This window comes from Cervus canadensis, chromosome 8, assembly GCF_019320065.1.
Source record: "Cervus canadensis isolate Bull #8, Minnesota chromosome 8, ASM1932006v1, whole genome shotgun sequence".
In the NCBI taxonomy this organism is placed as follows: Eukaryota; Metazoa; Chordata; class Mammalia; order Artiodactyla; family Cervidae; genus Cervus; species Cervus canadensis.
In genome coordinates, this window is record NC_057393.1 from 44,574,396 (window position 1) to 44,593,374 (window position 18,979).

At 38.1% G+C, this 18,979-nt stretch overlaps 1 protein-coding gene across 1 annotated transcript in view; it reads right to left on the reverse strand.

Annotated features, from left to right (window-relative positions):
• PCDH15 (protocadherin related 15) overlaps positions 1–18,979 on the reverse strand; it is a 1,286,954-nt gene that overhangs the window by 404,756 nt on the left and 863,219 nt on the right. The window contains exon 10 of the mRNA XM_043476181.1: positions 18,445–18,615. Coding sequence (XP_043332116.1) covers positions 18,445–18,615 — 171 coding nt within the window. The remainder of the gene's footprint in view (positions 1–18,444; positions 18,616–18,979) is intronic.

Below are 18,979 nucleotides of genomic sequence, written 5' to 3' on the forward strand. Positions count from 1 at the left end.
GTTTCCTTAATTTCTCTTTCTGTATTCTCATTGTTAGTGTATAGGAATGCAAGGGATTTCTGTGTTAATTTTATATCCTACAACTTTACTATATTCATTGATTAGCTCTAGTAATTTTCTAGTGGTGTCTTTAGGGTTTTCTAGGTATAGGATCATGTCATCTGCAAACAGTGAGAGTTTTACTTCTGCTTTTCCAATATGGATTCCTTTTATTTCTTTTTCTTTTCTGATTGCTGTGGCTAAAATCTCCAAAACTATGTTGAATAGTAGTGGTGAGAGTGGGCACCCTTGTCTTGTTCCTGACTTGAGTGGAAATGCTTTCAATTTTTCATCATTGAGTATAATGTTTGCTGTGTGTTTATCACATATGGCTTTTATTACTTTGAGGTTTGTTCCTTCTCTGCCTGTTTTCTGTAGGGTTTTTATCATAAATTGATGTTGAATTTTGTCAAAGGCTTTCTCTACATCTATTGAGATAATCATATGTTGTTTTTTTTTTTTTAATCTTTCAATTTGTTAATGTGGTGTATCACATGGAATGATTTGTGAATATTGAAGAATGCTTGCATCCCTGGGATAAAGCCCACTGGTCACGATCTAAATCTTTTTAATATGTTGCCGGATTCTGTTTGCTAGACTTTTGCTAAGGATTTTTGCAACTATGTTCATCAGTGATATTGTCCTGTAGTTTCCTTTCTTTTCTGTTTTTTTTTTTTTTTTTGGTGGGATCTTTGTCTGATTTTGGTATTAGGGTGATGGTGGTCTCATAGAATGAACTTGGCAGTTTACCTTCCTCTGCAATTTTCTGGAAGAGTTTGAGTAGGATAGGTATTAGCTCTTCTCCAAATTTTTGGTAGAATTCACCTATGAAGCCATCTGATCCTGGGTTTTTGTTTGTTGGAATATTTTTTATTACAGTTTTGATTTCTGTGCTTGTGATGGGTCTGTTATGATTTTCTATTTCTTCCTGGTTCAGTTTTGTAAGGTCATATTTTTCTATGAATTCATTCGTTTCTTCCAAGTTGTCCACTTTATTGGCATATAGTTGCTAATGTAGTCTCTTATGATCCTTTGTATTTCTGTGTTGTCTGTTGTGATTTTTTCCATTTTCATTCCTAGTTTTGTTGATTTGTTTCTTCCCCCTTTTTTTCTTGATGAATCTGGCTAATGGTTTGTCTATTTTATTTATCTTCTCAAAGAACCAGCTTTTAGCTTTGTCTATTTTTGATATGGTCTCCTTTGCTTCTTTTGCATTTATTTTTACCCTAATTTTTATGATTTCTTCCCTTCTACTAACCCTGGGGTTCTTCATTTCTTCTTTTACTAGTTGCTTTAGGTGTAAAGTTAGGTTATTAATTTGATTTTTCTCTTGTTTCTTGAGGTAAGCTTGTATTGCTATGAACCTTCTCCTTAGCACTGCTTTTATTGAATCCCATAGGTTTGGGGTTATCATGTTTTCGTTTGCATTGTTTCTATACATATTTTGATTTCTTTTTTTATTTCTTCTGTGATTTATTGGTTATTCAGAAGCGTGTTGTTTAGCCTCCATATGTTTGTATTTTTAACAGTCTGTGTCCTATAGTTGAAGTCTAATCTTACTACATTATGATCAGAAAAGATACTTGAAATGATTTATTTATTTATTTATTTTTATTTCCCAAGGCTAGATTTATGGTTCAGGATGTGATCTATCCTGGAAAATGTTCCATGTGCACTTTAGAAAAAGGTGAATTTCATTGTTTTCGGATGAAATGTCCTATAGATATCAGTTAGGTCTAACTGGTCCATTACATCATTTAAAGTTTGTGTTTCCTTGCTAATTTTCTGTTTAGTTGATCTATCCACAGGTGTGAGTGGGGTATTAAAGTCTCCCACTGTAATTGTGTTACTGTTAATTTCCCCTTTCATACTTGTTAGCATTTACCTTACATATTGTGGTGCTCTTATGTTGGGTGCATATATATTTATAATTGTTATATCTTATTCTTGGGTTGATCCTTTGATCATTATATAGTGTCCTTCTTTGTCTCTTTCCATGACCTTTATTTCAAAGTCTATTTTATCTGATATGAGTATTGCTACTCCTGCTTTCTTTTGGTCTCCATTTGCATGAAATATCTTTTTCCAGCCCTTCCCTTTCAGTCTGTATGTGTCCCTTGTTTTGAAGTGGGTCTCTTGTAGATACATATATAGGGATCTTGTTTTTGTATCCATTCAGCCAGTCTTTGTCTTTTGGTTGGGGCATTCAACCCATTTACATTTAAGGTAATTACTGATAAGCATGATCCCATTGCCATTTACTTTGTTGTTTTGGGTTCGAGTTTATAAACCTTTTCTATGTTTCCTGTCTAGAGAAGACCCTTTAGCATTTATTGAGGAGTTGGTTTAGTGCTGCTGAATTCTCTCAGCTTTTGCTTGTCTGTAAAGCTTTTGATTTCTCCTTCATATTTGAATGAGATCCTTGCTGGGTATAGTAATCTGGGTTGTAGGGTTTTCTCTTTCATCACTTTAAGTATGTCCTGCCATTCCCTTCTGGCCTGAAGGGTTTCTATTGAAAGATCAGCTGTTATCCTTATGGGAATCCCTTTGTGTGTTATTTGTTGTTTCTCCCTTGCTGCTTTTAACATTTGCTCTTTGTGTTTGATCTTTGTTAATTTGATTAATATGTGTCTTGGGGTGTTTCACCTTGGGTTTATCCTGTTTGGGACTCTCTGGACTTGGACTTGGGTGGCTATTTTCATCCCCATTTTAAGGAAGTCTTCACATATTACCTCCTCAAGTATTTTCTCATGGCCTTTCTTTTTGTCTTCTTCTTCTGGGACTCCTATGACTTGAATGTTGGAGTGTTTGACATTGTCCCAGAGGTCTCTGAGGTTTTCCTCATTTCTTTTAATTCTTTTTTCCTCTCTGCTTCATTTATTTCCGCCATTCTATCTTCCACCTCACTTATCCTGTCTTCTGCCTCAGTTATTCTACTTTTGGTTCCCTCCAGAGTGCTTTTGATCTCATTTATTGCATTACTCATTATTTATTGACACTCTTTTATTTCTTCTAGGTCCTTGTTAAACAGTTCTTGCATCTTCTCAGTCCTTGTCTCTAGTCTATTTATCTCTAACTCCGTTTCATTCTCAAGATTTTGGATCATCTTTACTATCATTATTCTGAATTCTTTTTCAGGTTAACTCCCTATCTCCTCCTCTTTTGTTTGGTTTGGTGGGCATTTATCATGTTCCTTACCTGCTGAATATTTCTCTGCCTTTTCATTGGGGTACCCTTTCTGTTTGCTGGAAGTCTGTGGTTCCTATTTATTATGGAGGTTCCTCCCTGTGGGTGGTGTTGGACGAGTGGCTTGTCAAGTTTTCCAGGTTAGGGAAGATTTTGTCGGTGTTTTGGTGGGTGGATTTGGATCTCTTCTCTCTGGAGTGCAATGAAGTGTCCAGTAGTGAGTTTTGAGGTGTCTATGGCTTTGGTTTGACTTTGGGCAGCTGTATTTTAATGTTCAGAGCTATGTTCCTGCCCTGCTGGAAAATTAGTGTAGTATGTCTTGCTCTGAAACTTATTGGCTCTTGGATGGAACTTGGTTTCAGTGTAGGTATGGAGGCTTTTGGATGAGCTTTTGTCGATTAATGTTCCCTAGAGTCAGGAATCCTCTGGTGTCCTCAAGTTTTGGATTTAAGCCTCCTGCCTCTGGCTTTCAGTCTTATTCTTACAGTAGCCTCAAGTCTTCTTGAGGGAAGGGAAGGGAGATAGAGTCAAAAGGGGAGAGAGCAATCAAGCCAGTAATCACACCCCTAAGTAAACTGGGTACTGAAGATTAGATTCTTAAAGATATAAAATTGATAACAAATACTAAAAAACAAAGATTAAAAATCTAGAGTAGAGGTTAGACTCAAAAATACAATATTAAAAATACAAAACAAAATTAATCACAAAAATTATTTAAAAATATACTATAAAATTTGCTTTAAAAATAGGGTCTTTTTTTTGCAAGGTAATAGTAATAGTAGGTTATAAAAATGAAAATTAAAGGAATAATAAAGAACTTGAAAATTAAAAATTAAAAATGATAGTAGTAAAAATATATCTAGGAATTTCACTGGAGCTGTTGAGGGTAGTGTGAGGTCAGCTCAGTTTCAGATAGTTCCTTGTTCCAGTTTATACTTCTTCTCAAGGTCTATAGGCACCTTCCAATGCTTAATCAATGCCAGCTACAGGGTTTTAATCTGTTGCACCTGTCATTTCTAAAGCAATTCCCTCTTTGTTTAGTTTGGCTTCCTCTGCTTGCAAGTCTCTTCAGTGTCTGATTTCTCCCCTGACACAAGGGGGCAAAGGTGGTCACTTCACTTGTTCAGTGGTGCTGTGGGGAGGGAGAAACCCTGCAAACAAATATCACTGGCATGTGTGGGGAGTGCTCACAGTGTATGAACCTCACTGGGTTTGCCCCAGCTCATGGCGCATGTGCTTTCCCGGTCTACACTGCTCAGGTGCCAGGTTGCTCTGAAGGGGAACAGTCTATGGGCCCTGGGTTGTGTGCACGTCCCAGGTCTAAGCTGCTCAGGTTCAGGTTCTCAGGCACTCCACAAAGGCACAGGCGCAGTTGGGCCTGAGTTTTGTGCCCTTCCCAGGTCTGAGGAGCTCAGGCGACCAGGTGTTTGGCAAGCGCACTGTCCCAGGTGAGCTGTGCCTTTTAATCACCTCCCTGGTCCCAGCCACTCAGTTTCCTGGGTGTGTTGCAAAAGTGCCATCTCAGGTGTGCCATGTGTCTCTTCTAGGGAGCTGATCTCAGGCTGCGACCCTCCTAGCAGATGTCAACCATCCAGGATCCCAAGAAGACTTGGTTAACAATTGGAAGCCCACTCACAGTTTGGTGGAGGATGCCATCTCTGGGGTTGAGATTGCCTCTAGTCTTCCAGCTCTGACTGTTGCCCACCTGTCTGTCTGCCTCTGGTGGGGGGAATGGGCTGGTCCACAGCCAGCTAGCTCCCCCTTGGAATTCACTCAATCCTTTGTTCTGTGAGTTGGCCAGGCCGTGCTTTAGGTTAGAGCTTTCGCAGGAAAATTCTCTCTTTTTTTTTTCTCTCTCTCTCTCTGACTACCCCACAGTTTGGGTTGCTGGTTCACATTAGCTCCTTCAGATTGTCCTCAGGACATTCAGGCCCAGTCTTACCCTAAGCATGCAACCTGCACCTCCCTGTTCAGTCCCCACTTGCTGGTGGCAGACGCAAGCTTCTGGGCTATTTCTCCACTGGGAGTTGTGGTTAAGGCACATATTCTGTGGGGTTTGTTTGTTTGTTTGTTTGTTTCCCTCTGGGTTATGTTGCCCTCTGAGATTCCAAAACTCCCCACAGACCCGCTGGTGAGAGGGTTTCCTGGTGTTTGGAAACCTTCTCCTTCACGACTCCCTCCCCAGGATGGTCTCCATCCCTAACTCTGTTGTCTCTCCTTTCATCTTTTAAATTTTGTCCTACCTCTGTTTGAAGAGAATGGGCTGCCTTTCTGGGTGCCTGGTGTCCTCCACCAGTGTTCAAAAGTTGTTCTGTGCAAGTTGCTCAGCACTCAAATGATCTTTTGATGAACTTGTGGGGGAGAAAGCAGTCTCCCTGTCCTACTCCTCTGCCATCTTAGGGCCGACCCTGAAACCATTGTTTTTATATTTATAAAAAGAAAACATGAGAGAGAGAGGGAACTGGAGCAGGACACTTACCTCCCCACAGACATTCAAAATTTGATGCATTGATATATTTTTGGCTCACAGTATTAGTTGTGGCATTTTGCATCAGCTGCTGCCTCTTCCCACAGCAATAATATATTGCATAATTAATTCAACACAAGAAGCGAGTGTGCCACAACTGTTACTCACTTGTGTCCAACTCTTTATGACCCCATGAACTGAAGCATGCCAGTGCTTCCTTGTCCTTCACTATCTCTTGGAGTTTTCTCAAACTCAAGTCCATTCAGTAAGTGATGGCATCCAACTATCTCATCCTCTGTCTTCCCCTTCTCCTCCTGCCTTCACTCTTTACCACCATCAGGGTCTTTTCTAATGAGTTGGCTCTTTGCATCAGGTGGCCAAAGTATTGGAAGTTCAGCTTCAGCATCAGTCCTTCCAATGAATATTCAGGATCAGATCTCCTTTAGGGTTGACTGTTTTGATCTTCTTGCAGTCTAAAGGACTCTCAGGAGTCTTCTCCAGCTCCATAGTTCAAAAGTATCAATTCTTTGGCACTCAGTCTTCTTTTTGCTCCAACTCTCACATCCATACATGACTGCTGGAAAAACCATAGCTTTAACTAAATGGACATCTATCAGCAAAGTGATGTCTCTGCTTTTAATTACACTGTCTAGCTTTGTAATAGCTTTTCTTCCAAGGAGCAAGCCTCTTTTAATTTCATAGCTGAAGTCACCATCTGCAGTGATTTTGAAGCCCAAGGAAATAAAATCTGTCCCTCTTTCCATTTTTTCCCCATCTATTTTCCATGAAGTGATGGGACCGGATGCCATAATCTTAGTTTTTTTAACCAAGCCAGCTTTTTCACTCTCCTCCTTCACCTTCATCAGGAAGCTCTTTAGTTCCTCTTCACTTTCTGCCATAAGGGTGGTGTCATTTACATATCTAAGGTTATTGATATTTCTCTTGGCAATCTTGATTTCAGCTTATGCTTCATTCAGCCCAGCATTTCACATGATGTACTCTGTATATACATTAAATTATCAGGGTGACAAATTATAACCTTGATGTACTCCTTTCCCAACTTGGAACCAGTCCATAGTTCCATGTCCAGTTCTAAGTGTTGCCTCTTGCCCTCCATTCACGTTTCTCAGGAGGTAGGTAATGCAGTCTGGTATTCCCATCTCTTTAAGAATTTTCCACAGTTTGTTGTGATCTGCACAGTCAAAGGCTTTCTGCTGAGTCCTAACCAGTGGGCCACCAGGGAATTCCAGGTATTAACATTTTTTTTTAAAGAACCAAAGTCATGCTGAATTAATTAGGAGTAGCACAATAAGAATAAATTAGGACTATCAATGTATATAACATTTTTTAAAGCTGGAATTTCAGTTAAAAAGTAATTCAATTAAAAATGAATTTGAAACAGCCACTTCGTCCCATGAGTTTCTGAGTAAATACTCAGTCAGGTGATGAAGTTCCATAGGAAATGACAATAATAATAGAACTAGCTAAATATTATTAAATCCTTAGTATTTGCTACGAACAATTTAAGTGTGCTTCACAAATCTTTAGTAGTGTTCACAAAAATCCCATATATTAGATAGTATGATCCCCACTTTATAGATGAGAAACCTAAACTGTTTTGAGACAGTAAGCAACATTCCCATCACACAGGCTTCAAGCTGTACTTTGAGTTCTTACAAATTCCCTTATATTGTTATAAGAAACAACTTTGCAAAGTATTTCTACATAATTTAGTAAGCCATCAGATAGTTCAAGAATAAATGCTTATGTAGTTATCAATATCAAGTCCAAGTCAAATGATTTTGTGTCTTTTCTCTTTTTCAGTGTTTCATAGGAAAACATATCTCCTATGCTAATTTGAAATAATATTTTAAACAAATTCTTCAACAAGAAAAGTTAGACTTCTGTCTTATTATTGCGAAGAATCATGACTTTGTCCCTTTAATATTAATAAACTTAATTCCCCTGATTATTTCTTATTCATTAACTGCTCCACAATTAAACATATTTTCACATTGTCTATAAATGGAGTTATATACAGTTGAGTCTATTCAAACATGAAGTTTGACCAAAGAGGAAAAAAGTGAATGATTCCTTTTCTCTCTTATAATTGCACATAACCTTTCAGAATTACCATAATACAATAATACACTTTCACTCTAGAATTCCAATTTTTATTTGTTTGCTTGGTGTTTAGCTATTGTTTCCCCAAGTTAATTCTGAAGTTTCTTTGATAATTTGCTACTAGTGGCCTATAGGTGTGACTGTTGATGGGAGGAAATAAATTGGCAGAAAATGCAATATTTTGACCAAGATATATTATTTATCATTTCCGCCTTCAATCTACTTTGACAGTCTTCTCATTAAAAGATTATAGGCAGTTTGAGAGTTGCCAATTGTTTCCTTATTTTTTCATCACTTTGCTGGCACTAAAAGAGCTCTGTAGGACTCAGTTTGAGAATAATTGGCCTAAAGGCTGAGAAGGATATAATTTAATATTTGAAACATTACTGAAATGAGAAGGAAGCATTGCAAACAATGTGCTGGGGCAACGGCTGTAAACAACTGTAATACCTCTCTATGGTAATTGGGACATATGCTTACTTTATCCAGACTACCTATTAGATTCCTACTTGATTAAACAATGGTTGAATAGAATATGCTTGCAATTCTAATTGGAAAACATTAAAAGTGAATTAAAAGGTTTATATACATACATATATATATGCACATATACACACACACATATATACATACCATGGTTAATAAGCTAATATTTGGATAAAACATATTTGTATTAAATAATTATATATTCTTTACATATGCATGCTTATGATAAACTCTCATTGTGAGTGAGAAGGCAGAAGCCATGTTTATTCCTATTTATATCCAGTATCTTCTCAGTGTACAATATGTGTTTCTTGAAATTTTCAGTTCAGTTCAGTTCAGCTGCTCAGTCGTGTCCAACTCTTTGCGACCCCATGAATCACAGCATGTCAGGCCTCCCTGTCCATCACTAACTCCCAGAGATTACTCAAACTCATGTCCATCAAGTCAGTGATGCCATCAAGCCATCTCATCCTCTGTCATCCTCTTCTCCTCCTGCCCCCAATCCCTCCCAGCATCAGGGTCTTTTCCAATGAGTCAACTCTTTGCATGAGGTGGCCAAAGTATTGGAGTTTCAGCTTCAGCATCAGTCCTTCCAATGAACACCCAGGACTGATCTTCTTTAGGATGGACTGGTTGGATCTCCTTGCAGTCCAAGGGACTCTCAAGAAGACTTGAAATTTTAATTCAATTCAAATAATTTCTGAACATTTACTATGTGAAAAGAATGGGTTATGCTTAAGATATAATAATAAGTAGGAAATTGAAGAGCTAATATACTAGTGAAAGAGAAGAGGGTGAATGACTGCAACACAATGGGGAATTCAGTGCTTATGGTAGAAACACATGCAGATAAGAGAGAAAAACAATTTTAAGGACCTATTATTGCATATTATTGATGAAGCTTGAATAAAAGCTATAAGTTTAATATATGAAACAAAGTGGAGAAAAGAGAGGTTAATTCTCAGAGAAATCCAGGTTATATGCAGAACTCTGTTTCTGGAGAAATTGCTTTATGCTATTTAGAAGAGAATGAAAATGGTCAGCTGTAAAGTTTTAAAGACTATACTCAAAAGTTTTGAAACTCATTTGGCATATGATGGAAAATATTGAAACTTTATTTAAAGAGTGAAAAAACATATCAGAATGGTATTCTAATTTTATGGGTTCAGGGTTGAGGGTACGACTTTAAGGCGTATTTTGGCAATAAGCAGCAGTGGAACAGTGTTAGTTGCTCAGTCGTGTCTGACTTTTTGTGACCCTATGAACTGTAGCCCGCCAGGCTCCTCTGTCCATGGGATTCTCCAGGCAAGAATACTGGTGTGGATTGTCATTCCCTTCTCCAGAGGATCTTCCTGACCCAGGGATCGAACGCAGGTCTCCTGGATTGCAGGCAGATTCTTTACCATCTGAGCTCCAGGGAAGATCTTTTTGGTAGTAAACTAGGCATCAAACATAATGAAGTAACATTTCATAGATAACGCAGAGAATGTCTTTGGAGATTGAGCTGAGATGCAGGGGTCATTGAAGTCTAGGTCCAAATCAACCAAGACCTCACAAGTAACATGACAGTAGGTGTGGATGCATCAGAATGTACTAGAGAGGATAACGAGGCATCTGTCAGGTGTATAGGAAAACTATCCAGAAAAACAGAAATGTAAGCTTGGAAGTCAGGAGAGATTTCAAGTCAGAAAACCCTTCTACAACATCCGATCAGAGAAAAAAGAACACATTCTTTGCTCAGAGAGTAAAGAACACAATGGTGTAGGCTTAATGAATCTCAGTGAAAACTACAGTAAAAGGGGGGGGGGGGGCAAAAAGCTTCAAAAGATAGAAATCTGGAATATTCCAAAGATTTAAGAATAAATAAATAAATCCAAGCACAGAGATACTTTTTAGGGGGAAAAAAAAATCCAAAGATTTGAGAGGGGAAATCTATGGCCATCAAGAGGAGAAGAACCAGTAGTTTCATAAAAGACAAGAGAGGAGAGACTTCGCAGATTGTAACACATTTAATGAGTAGGAGCCAACAGGAAATTATAAGTGTCATACATCACTGGAAATAACCGCCACTCTTGTAATAATTGAGAAAGCTTCCCTGGAAGGGGAGAGCAGCATAAATAAAGTAGTAGAGCTCTCCTTGACAGTTACATGAAAAGTAGAGTTCTTTATGACAGAGATTATAATGGAAGCATTTGTGCTAAGATAGTCTTGGGACATAACCCAAGACTTTAAACAAGGATGGGGAAGAATTCATTAAAGTATGGATTCTAACTACTAGATGACTAAATCTGGTAAGCAACTAATGCCAAAATGCAGAACACTGCATGACACAATACATAAAAGAAAATATATATACTAAACACATAGTTAATATGTCAATATTATTACATTAATATTATGGTATTTCTAACCATTTGGTATTTCTAAACAATATGGTATTTCTAAACCATATAGTATTTCTAGCCATTTCTGACAAAAAGTGGGCCACTGGGGAAGGGAAAGGCAAACCACTTCAGTATTCTTGCCTTGAGAACCCCATGAACAGTATGAAAAAAGGCAAAAAGATAGGACACTGAAAGATGAACTCCCCTGGTCAGTAGGTGCCCAATATGCTACCAGAAATAAGTGGAGTAATAATTCCAGAAAGAATGAAGAGACAGAGCCAAAGCAAAAACAACATGCAGTTGTGGATGTGACTGGGGATGGAAGTAAAGTCTGATGCTGTAAATAGCAATATTGCATAGGAACTTGGAATGTTAGGTCCATGAATCTAGGCAAATTGGAAGTGGTCAAAAAGGAGATGGCAAGAGTGAACGTTGACATTTTAGGAATCAGCAAACTAAAATGGACTGGAATGGGTGAATTTAACTCGGATGACCATTACATCTACTACAGCGGGCAAGAATCCCTTAGAAGAAATGGAATAGCCATCATGGTCAATAAGAGTCCAAAATGCAGTAGTTGGATGCAGTTTCAAAAAGGACAGAATGATCTCTGTTTGTTTCCAAGGCAAATCATTCAGTATCACAATAATCCAAGCCTATGCCCCAACCATCAATGCTGAAGAAGCTAAGGTTGAACAGTTCTATGAAGATCTACAAGACCTTCTAGAACTGACCCTCAAAAAAAGATATCCTTTTCATTATAGGGGACTGGAATGCAAAAGTAGGAAGTCAAGAAATACCTGGTGTAAGAGGCAAATTTGGCCTTGGAGTACAGAATGAAGTAGGGCAAAGATTAAAAGAGTATTGCCAAGAGAACGCACTGCTCATAGCAAATACCCTCTTCCCACAACACAAGAGAAGACTCTATACATGGACATCACCAGATGGTCAATACTGAAATCAGACTGATTCTATTCTTTGCAACCAAAGCTGGAGAATGTCTATACAGTTAGCAAAAGCAAGACCAGAATAGAACTGTGGCTCAGATCAAGAACTCCTCATTACCAAATTCAGACTTCAATTGAAGAAAGTAGGGAAAACCACTAGACCATTCAGGTATGACCAAATCAAATCCTTATTATTATACAGTAGAAGTGACTAAAAGATTCAAGGGATTAGGTCTGATAGAGTGCCTAAAGAACTAAGAACAGAGGTTTATGACATTTCACAGGAGGCAGGGATCAAGACCTTCCCCAAAAAAGAAATGCAAAAAGGGAAAATGGCTTTCTGAGGAGGCCTTAAAAGAAGTGTTAGTATACTGTATTGGTCTTTATCTTTCTGGTTTACTTCACTCTGGATAATGGGGGAAGACCCAGAGGGATGGGACGGAGAGGGAGGTGGCAGAGGGGATCGAGATGGGGAACACATGTAAATCCATGGCTGATTCATGTCAATGTATGGCAAAAACCACTACAATATTGTAAAGTAATTAGCCTCCAACTAATAAAAATAAATGGGGATGAAAAAATAAAATAAGGAAAAAAAATAAAAAGAAATAGAAAGAAAAGAAGCGAAAGGGAAAGGATAAAAGGAAAAATATACCCACTCGAATGCAGAGTTACAAAGAATAGCAAGGAGAGATAAGAAAGCCTTCCTCATTGATCAATGCAAAGAAATAAGGGGAAACAATAGAATGGGAAAGACTATAGATCTCTTCAAGAAAATTATAGATACCAAGGGAATAGTTCATGCAAAGATGGGCACAATAAAGGACAGAAATGATATGGAACTAACAGAAGCAGAAGATATTAAGAAGAGGTGGCAAGAATACACAGAACTATACAAAAAAACTCTTCATAACCCAGATAATCATGATAGTGTGATCACTCACCTAGAGCCAGACAACCTGGAATGAGAAGTCAAGTGAACCTTAGGAAGTATAACTACAAATTAGTGGAGGTGATGGAATTCCAGTTGACCTATTTCAAATCCTAAAAGACGATACTGTGAAAGAGCTACATCTAATAGACCAGCAAATTTGGAAAACAGCAGTGGCCACAGGACTAGAAAAGGTCAGTTTTCATTCCAGTCCCAAAGAAAGGCAATGCCAAAGAATGCTCAACTACTGCACAACTGCACTCATCTCACACGCTAGCAAAGCAATGCTCAAAATTCTTCAAGCCAGCCTTCAATACTACATGAACCATGAACTTACGTATGTTCAAGATGGATTTAGAACAGGCAGAGGAACCAGAGATCAAATTGGCAACATCTGCTGGATCATCAAAAAAGCAACAGAGTTCCAAAAAAACATCTACTTCTGCTTTATTGACTACACCAAAACCTTTGACTGTGTGGATCACAGCAAACTGTGGAAAATTCTGAAAGAGATGGGAATACCAGACCACCTGATCTGCCTCTTGAGAAATCTGTATGCAGGTCAGAAAGCAACAGTTAGAACAACATACTGGTTCCAAATCGGGAAAGGAGTATGTCAAGACTGTATATTGTCACCCTGCTTATTTAACTTATATGCAGAGTACAGAAATGCTGGAATGGATAAAGCACAGGCTGGAATAAAGATTGCTGGGAGAAATATCAGTAACCTCAGATATGCAGATGACACTTACAGCATAAAGCAAAGAGGAACTAAAGAGCCTCCTGATGAAAGTGAAAGAGGAGAGTGAAAAAGTTGGCTTAAAACTCAACATTCAGAAAACTAAGATCATGGCATCTGGTCCTATCCCTTCATGGCAAACAGATGGGGAAACAGTGGAAACAGTGACAGATTTTATTTTGGGGGGCTCCAAAATCACTGCAGATGGTTACTGCAGTCATGAAATTAAAAGATGCTTGCTCCTTGTTAGAAATGTTATGACCAGCTTAGACAGCATATTAAAAAGCAGAGACATTACTTTGCCAACAAAGGTCTGTCTAGTCAAAGCTACGGTTTTTGCAGTGGTCATGTGTGGATGTGAGAGCTGGAGTTTAAAGAAAGCTGAGTGCCGAAAAATTGATGCTTCTGAACTGTGGTATTGAAGAAGACTCTTGAGAGTCCCTTGGACTGCAAGGAGATCCAGCCAGTCAATCCTAAAGGAACTCAGTCCTGAATATTCATTGGAAGGACTGAGGCTGCAGCTGAAACTCCAATACTTTGACCACCTGATGCAAAGAACTGACTCAACTGAAAAGACCTTGATGCTGGAAAAGATTGAAGGCGGGAGGAGAAGGGGACGACAGAGGATGAGATGGTTGGATGGCATCACTGACTCAATGGTCATGAGTTTGAGTAAACTCCAGGAGTTGGTGATGGACAGGGAGGCCTGGCGTGCTACAGTCCATGGGGTCACAAAGAGTAGCACACGACTGAGCGACTGAACTGAATGAACTGAACTGAACCAGGGACAATTACCTCATCAATAAATCCAACTAGCCAAAGTGTATGCAACTGTTCACCACTGAAAAAAATTATGTAAGGATTTACTGTCTTTGTCTTAAATAGAAAATTGAGACATTGAGCCATGACCCTACACTCTACAAATTCTGCAGTTTTCCATAATACTAGAAATCTTCAACCACATAGGCATAACAACTTTAAGAGAGTCAGAAAATAAGAAGAAATGTATACTATCAGAAGAATTTTATCTCATCCAAATTTACATCTCTATTAAAATAGAGTTTAGCACATACTAGGTCACTGTCATAAAGCATCTGCTTGCCTGTGCAGGCAACATGGGTTCAATCCCTGGGTCAGGAAGATCCTCTGGAGAAGGAAATGGCAATTCAACCCAGTATTCTTACCTGGGAAGTCCCATAGACTGAGGAGCCTGGCAGGCTATCGTCCATGGAGTACCAAAACAGTTGGGCACAACTTGGTGACTAAACAGAAGAGGGTTCAGTGGCTATTTACCTAATTAATAAATACACCATAACTAACTCAGGGCTACAAATTGCTTTAGTGCCCCTGAGACATCAAATTCATATTAGTTTTTATTATACCTTTATTCATGGGGCTAAACACTGTACTAGACTACCTTTTAAATTTTTTCTGAGCTGATAAAATCTGCTTACATGGTGGTAGAACTAAGGATGGTTTCTCAAGTCAGGAATACCACTGAGAAAATTAGAAAATTTCACTCAACCCAGAAGGTAGGCAGGTGTCAAAGCTTTCAAAATTTGAAGAATTAGTTCTGGAAAGGAACAGCAAGCATGTAATTAGAGTCATCATGTCCTGTTTAGCTGACATAAATAGTTAGTTCTCTTGCAAGATCTTATTTATTGAAATTCCAGAAATTTTAGCACAGCATGGAAACAGCAAAGAAAAATAGGAAAAAAAAAAAAAAAAAGAAGAAGAAGAAAGAAAACAGAAAAAATACAGACATAAACTTAGCAATTTGAAAGTGAAGCTTAAAAACTAGCTACGCTTCTTGACCCTAGGGATCCAGAGTGGGTCCAAAATGGCATATAAAAGAGCACATGAAACCTGATGCCACTACTAGCTGATTTTGTTTTCCTACGATGGTGACAGTAAAATGCCCTTTCCCTTATGCTCTTTGAACAGGATGACTTCTACAGTCTTCCCACTAGAACATAGCATATATTTCTACTACCTGAATCTGGCAGAGCTTTGACTACAGCAGAAGTGACCCTGCAAATTACAAGTCTAGTTCATAAACATTCTGTCTAATTATTTTGGGAAGCTTCTTCTTAGAAGCCAGCACCTTGATGTGAGGAAGCTCAAATAGCCCAGGAAAAACCTACATGGAGTAGAAATAAAGCCTCCAGCTCACAGCCCTCACTGAGCTGGAGCCCACAGCTAGAATCAACTTGCTAAGTTTACTATTTGGAAAGTGGTACCCAGCCCTTGGCCTTCCCAGATGGTGCTAGCGTGAAGAACCTGACTATCAATGTAGGAGACATAAGCGATGTGGGTTCAATCCCTGGCTCAGGAAGATCCCCTGGAGGAGGGCATGGTAACCCACTTCAGCAACCTTACCTGGAGAATCCCATGGACAGATGAGCCTGGTGGCCTACAGTCCATAGTGTTGCAAAGAATCAGACATGACTAAAACGATAGAACACACACACACACACACACACACACACAGCCCTTAGCCAAAATGTCCTATCTGATGCTGTGCAGAGCAGGAATGAGGTGTTCCCTCAGGTCTGCCAGAATTGTGGTTTTATGAACAAATTTAAAGATTGTAATTTGCAGCCACTAAATTTTGGTGCTTTGTTATGCAGTGATTGATAACTAGAATAAGTGCCTAATTTTGCAACTAAACATATCTAATTTTTTCCACATGCCAATAAAAATATAATGTTTGATGAATAAATATTTGCTGTAAGTATTTAAATCTGTAAAACTAAAATTCTTATTTCACAGAATGTTCAAGAATGGATTGATCTGTTAAAAATGATGATGAAGAATAAAGTTTGGTCATTCTGTGATTTATAAAATATCCTTTAATTAAAGATATATGATTTCAAAAGAAAATATTGTTAATTTATTATCTATATAAGGCTAAGTCACTTAAATTCTGTATCCCAGAGATCTCATTTATAAAATGACCATTACAGTGGTAACTATCTGAAAGGGTTTAAGTTCATATATTTGCAGAATTTAGCACAGTTCATGACAAATTGAACAATCTAAATAGTCATTAGTCATTATTATCATTTACCACAAATCTGGAAGATGGCCTTATCGCTAGCGTGAAATGGCATAGGAATTAGAGATGCTTAGTCTATAAGCTGGAGCAAAAAGGAAATGATGCTCAAAGATCCTTAGAAAGTCAATACACTTTGCTTCTCAAGCAGTAACCTCTGTCTTTACTTCTCTCATTACATCAAGTACTGTTAAACATTCATCACACTGGCTCATTGATTTTAGTCTTATTAGGTCAGTATTCCCCTTCTCTTGGGATCTCATTGATACACCAGCTACTTAAATTAGCTCAGAAAAATAGATTAATACTAAAAATATTTTTGTCATGATTTCAATTAAGCCTTTCAAAGAAAAGGTCAATGTTCACATCATTAAGTCTTCTCACTAATATTCGACAAAATAATATCATGACCTACAACTTTAGGTAACCTATAAATACTTGTCTACACAAACTTTCCATTAGCCTTTCTGTCTGCAAAATTCCTCCATTCAGCTTAAAAATAATGTTATTTTCTTCACTCAGTGCACATCATAAGGTTTATCCATTTTTTAGGTTTTTTTTTTTTTTCATGTAAACCAACTAGACCAGTAATCAATCATTTATTCCAGCAAACACAAAAGTGGTTTTCAACCATTTAAGAGCTATTGCTAGTAAAGCAAGTGGGTAAAATATTGGATCAAGTAATTGGTAAAATATTTGGTAAGAACTATTTAAAGTGACTGGAATGCAACCTAATTTACACTTAGAAGTAATCTGTGTTCTATACTTTAAAAAAAAAGAAAAAAAGTTAAACTACAGAGAAGATCCTCCAAACTGCACTTCTCAAATGTCAGAAAAAAAATCAAATATCTCGCAACAAATTCTGACATTACTAGCCATATTACTAACCCAGAAGCCTAAATACTTTTCATAGGAACAGCAAAAACTAATCGAATAGTTGACTCCTAGGAATTTGACTGCTCTAAATGAGATTTTTTTTTTTTTTTACATTTAAGGAAGAAACTGATATTTTAGCCTAGGGATATCTATTGGGCTTACCAGGTGGCACAGTGGTAAAAAAAATCTGCCTGCCAAGGCAGGAGACACAAGAGACAAAGGTCCAATCCCTGGGTTGGGAAGATCCTATGGAGTAGGAAATGGCAACCCACTCCAGTATTTATGACTAGAGAATTCTATGGACAGAGGAGCCTGGCAGGCTACAGTTCATGGGGTCCAAAGAGTGGGACATGACTGAGCACACGTGTGTACACACACAGAATATCTATTAGCCTTATAACTTTTATTCTTAGATATGTACACTTATCACCCAGGCAGGTCTATGGTGTGAATTTTAGGCTGATGCCAATTTATAGATTTATTAGAATTTTTTTTTTAAATGAAGAATTGAATATAGAAAATATGTACACATGACTTAACTTTTTATTTCTTTAAAATACATCTTTAATGAATAATTATTTACACTCAGGATTCATTAGCTCCCCCTCCAAACAGCCAAGCATTATTTCCAATAATATATCAGGATTCTAAAAGACAAAAGGGCATGCTGTTAATATATGTGTCCTCTGACTTAGGGCTGAATGTTGACAAGTGAATTTAAGAAAATGCTGGAGTTATTTCTTGCGGTTTCCAAGTATATGATGTCAACTGATCTTTGTTATGCTTTATACATGGAAAAAAAAAAATCAGAGTCAAATGGGCTGCTACTTCAGGTTGTTGTTGATCACTCACTATTGTGACACATTATTGTGTCTATTTGTGACCCCATGGACTGAAGCATACTAGACTTCCCTGTCCTTCACTATTTCCTGGAGTCTGCACAAATTCATGTCCATTAAGTTGGTGATGCTATCCAACCATTTCTTCCTCTGCCATGTTGCTTCATGACATTCCTTCAATGATATAATTAGACATTATGACCAAAAATTTACCCATACTGTCTCAACATGGTTTTGGACATAAACTTTTTTCCAATATCCATCTAGAAAAGCATACTATTTTCACCACATATGTGTTCAAAATATTTGAACAGGATCTCATTGGGGTCACAGAGGTGGAAGTGAAGAGGAAAAGATGAGAGTATGCTTACTGGAGTTCTCAGCTCAGGTATGGCAGCTTGATAGGTGAGTGGGCGACAGTCACGAGTATTTGGCACGAGGACACATGGAAGAAACATTGGACCCAGGTCATCTCCATCCAGAACGTCCACTGTGAGGGTGGTGGTGGTGGTTCGCCGTTCATTTAGGTTTTGTGCACGGTCCTGTGAGAGCAGGAAAAAAGAAAAAGAACATAAGATGTACTCAATGTTCCCTCCAGTTTGATGACACCATAGATACATTTGTTCCTGACTGTAGGCATCTGACCTCCCTTTTCGCAGAGCATTTACTTTAGAAAACTTGCATTTGTAAATACTTTCTCTGACCCTTTGAGATGTCAACCTCCTTCCACCTCAAACTTTTACCAGTTTTATACCCAGGACTCTTTCCAGGATTTAAGAATTATCCTTTTGAAATGTAATAATCAAGGAAGATAGAGCTTCTATTCATATCTCCCAGTCCCTGTAGGAGGGTAGGAGCCTAACTTCCATGAAGGTTTTCTCCAAGTTGTGAAACCATCTTCCATCA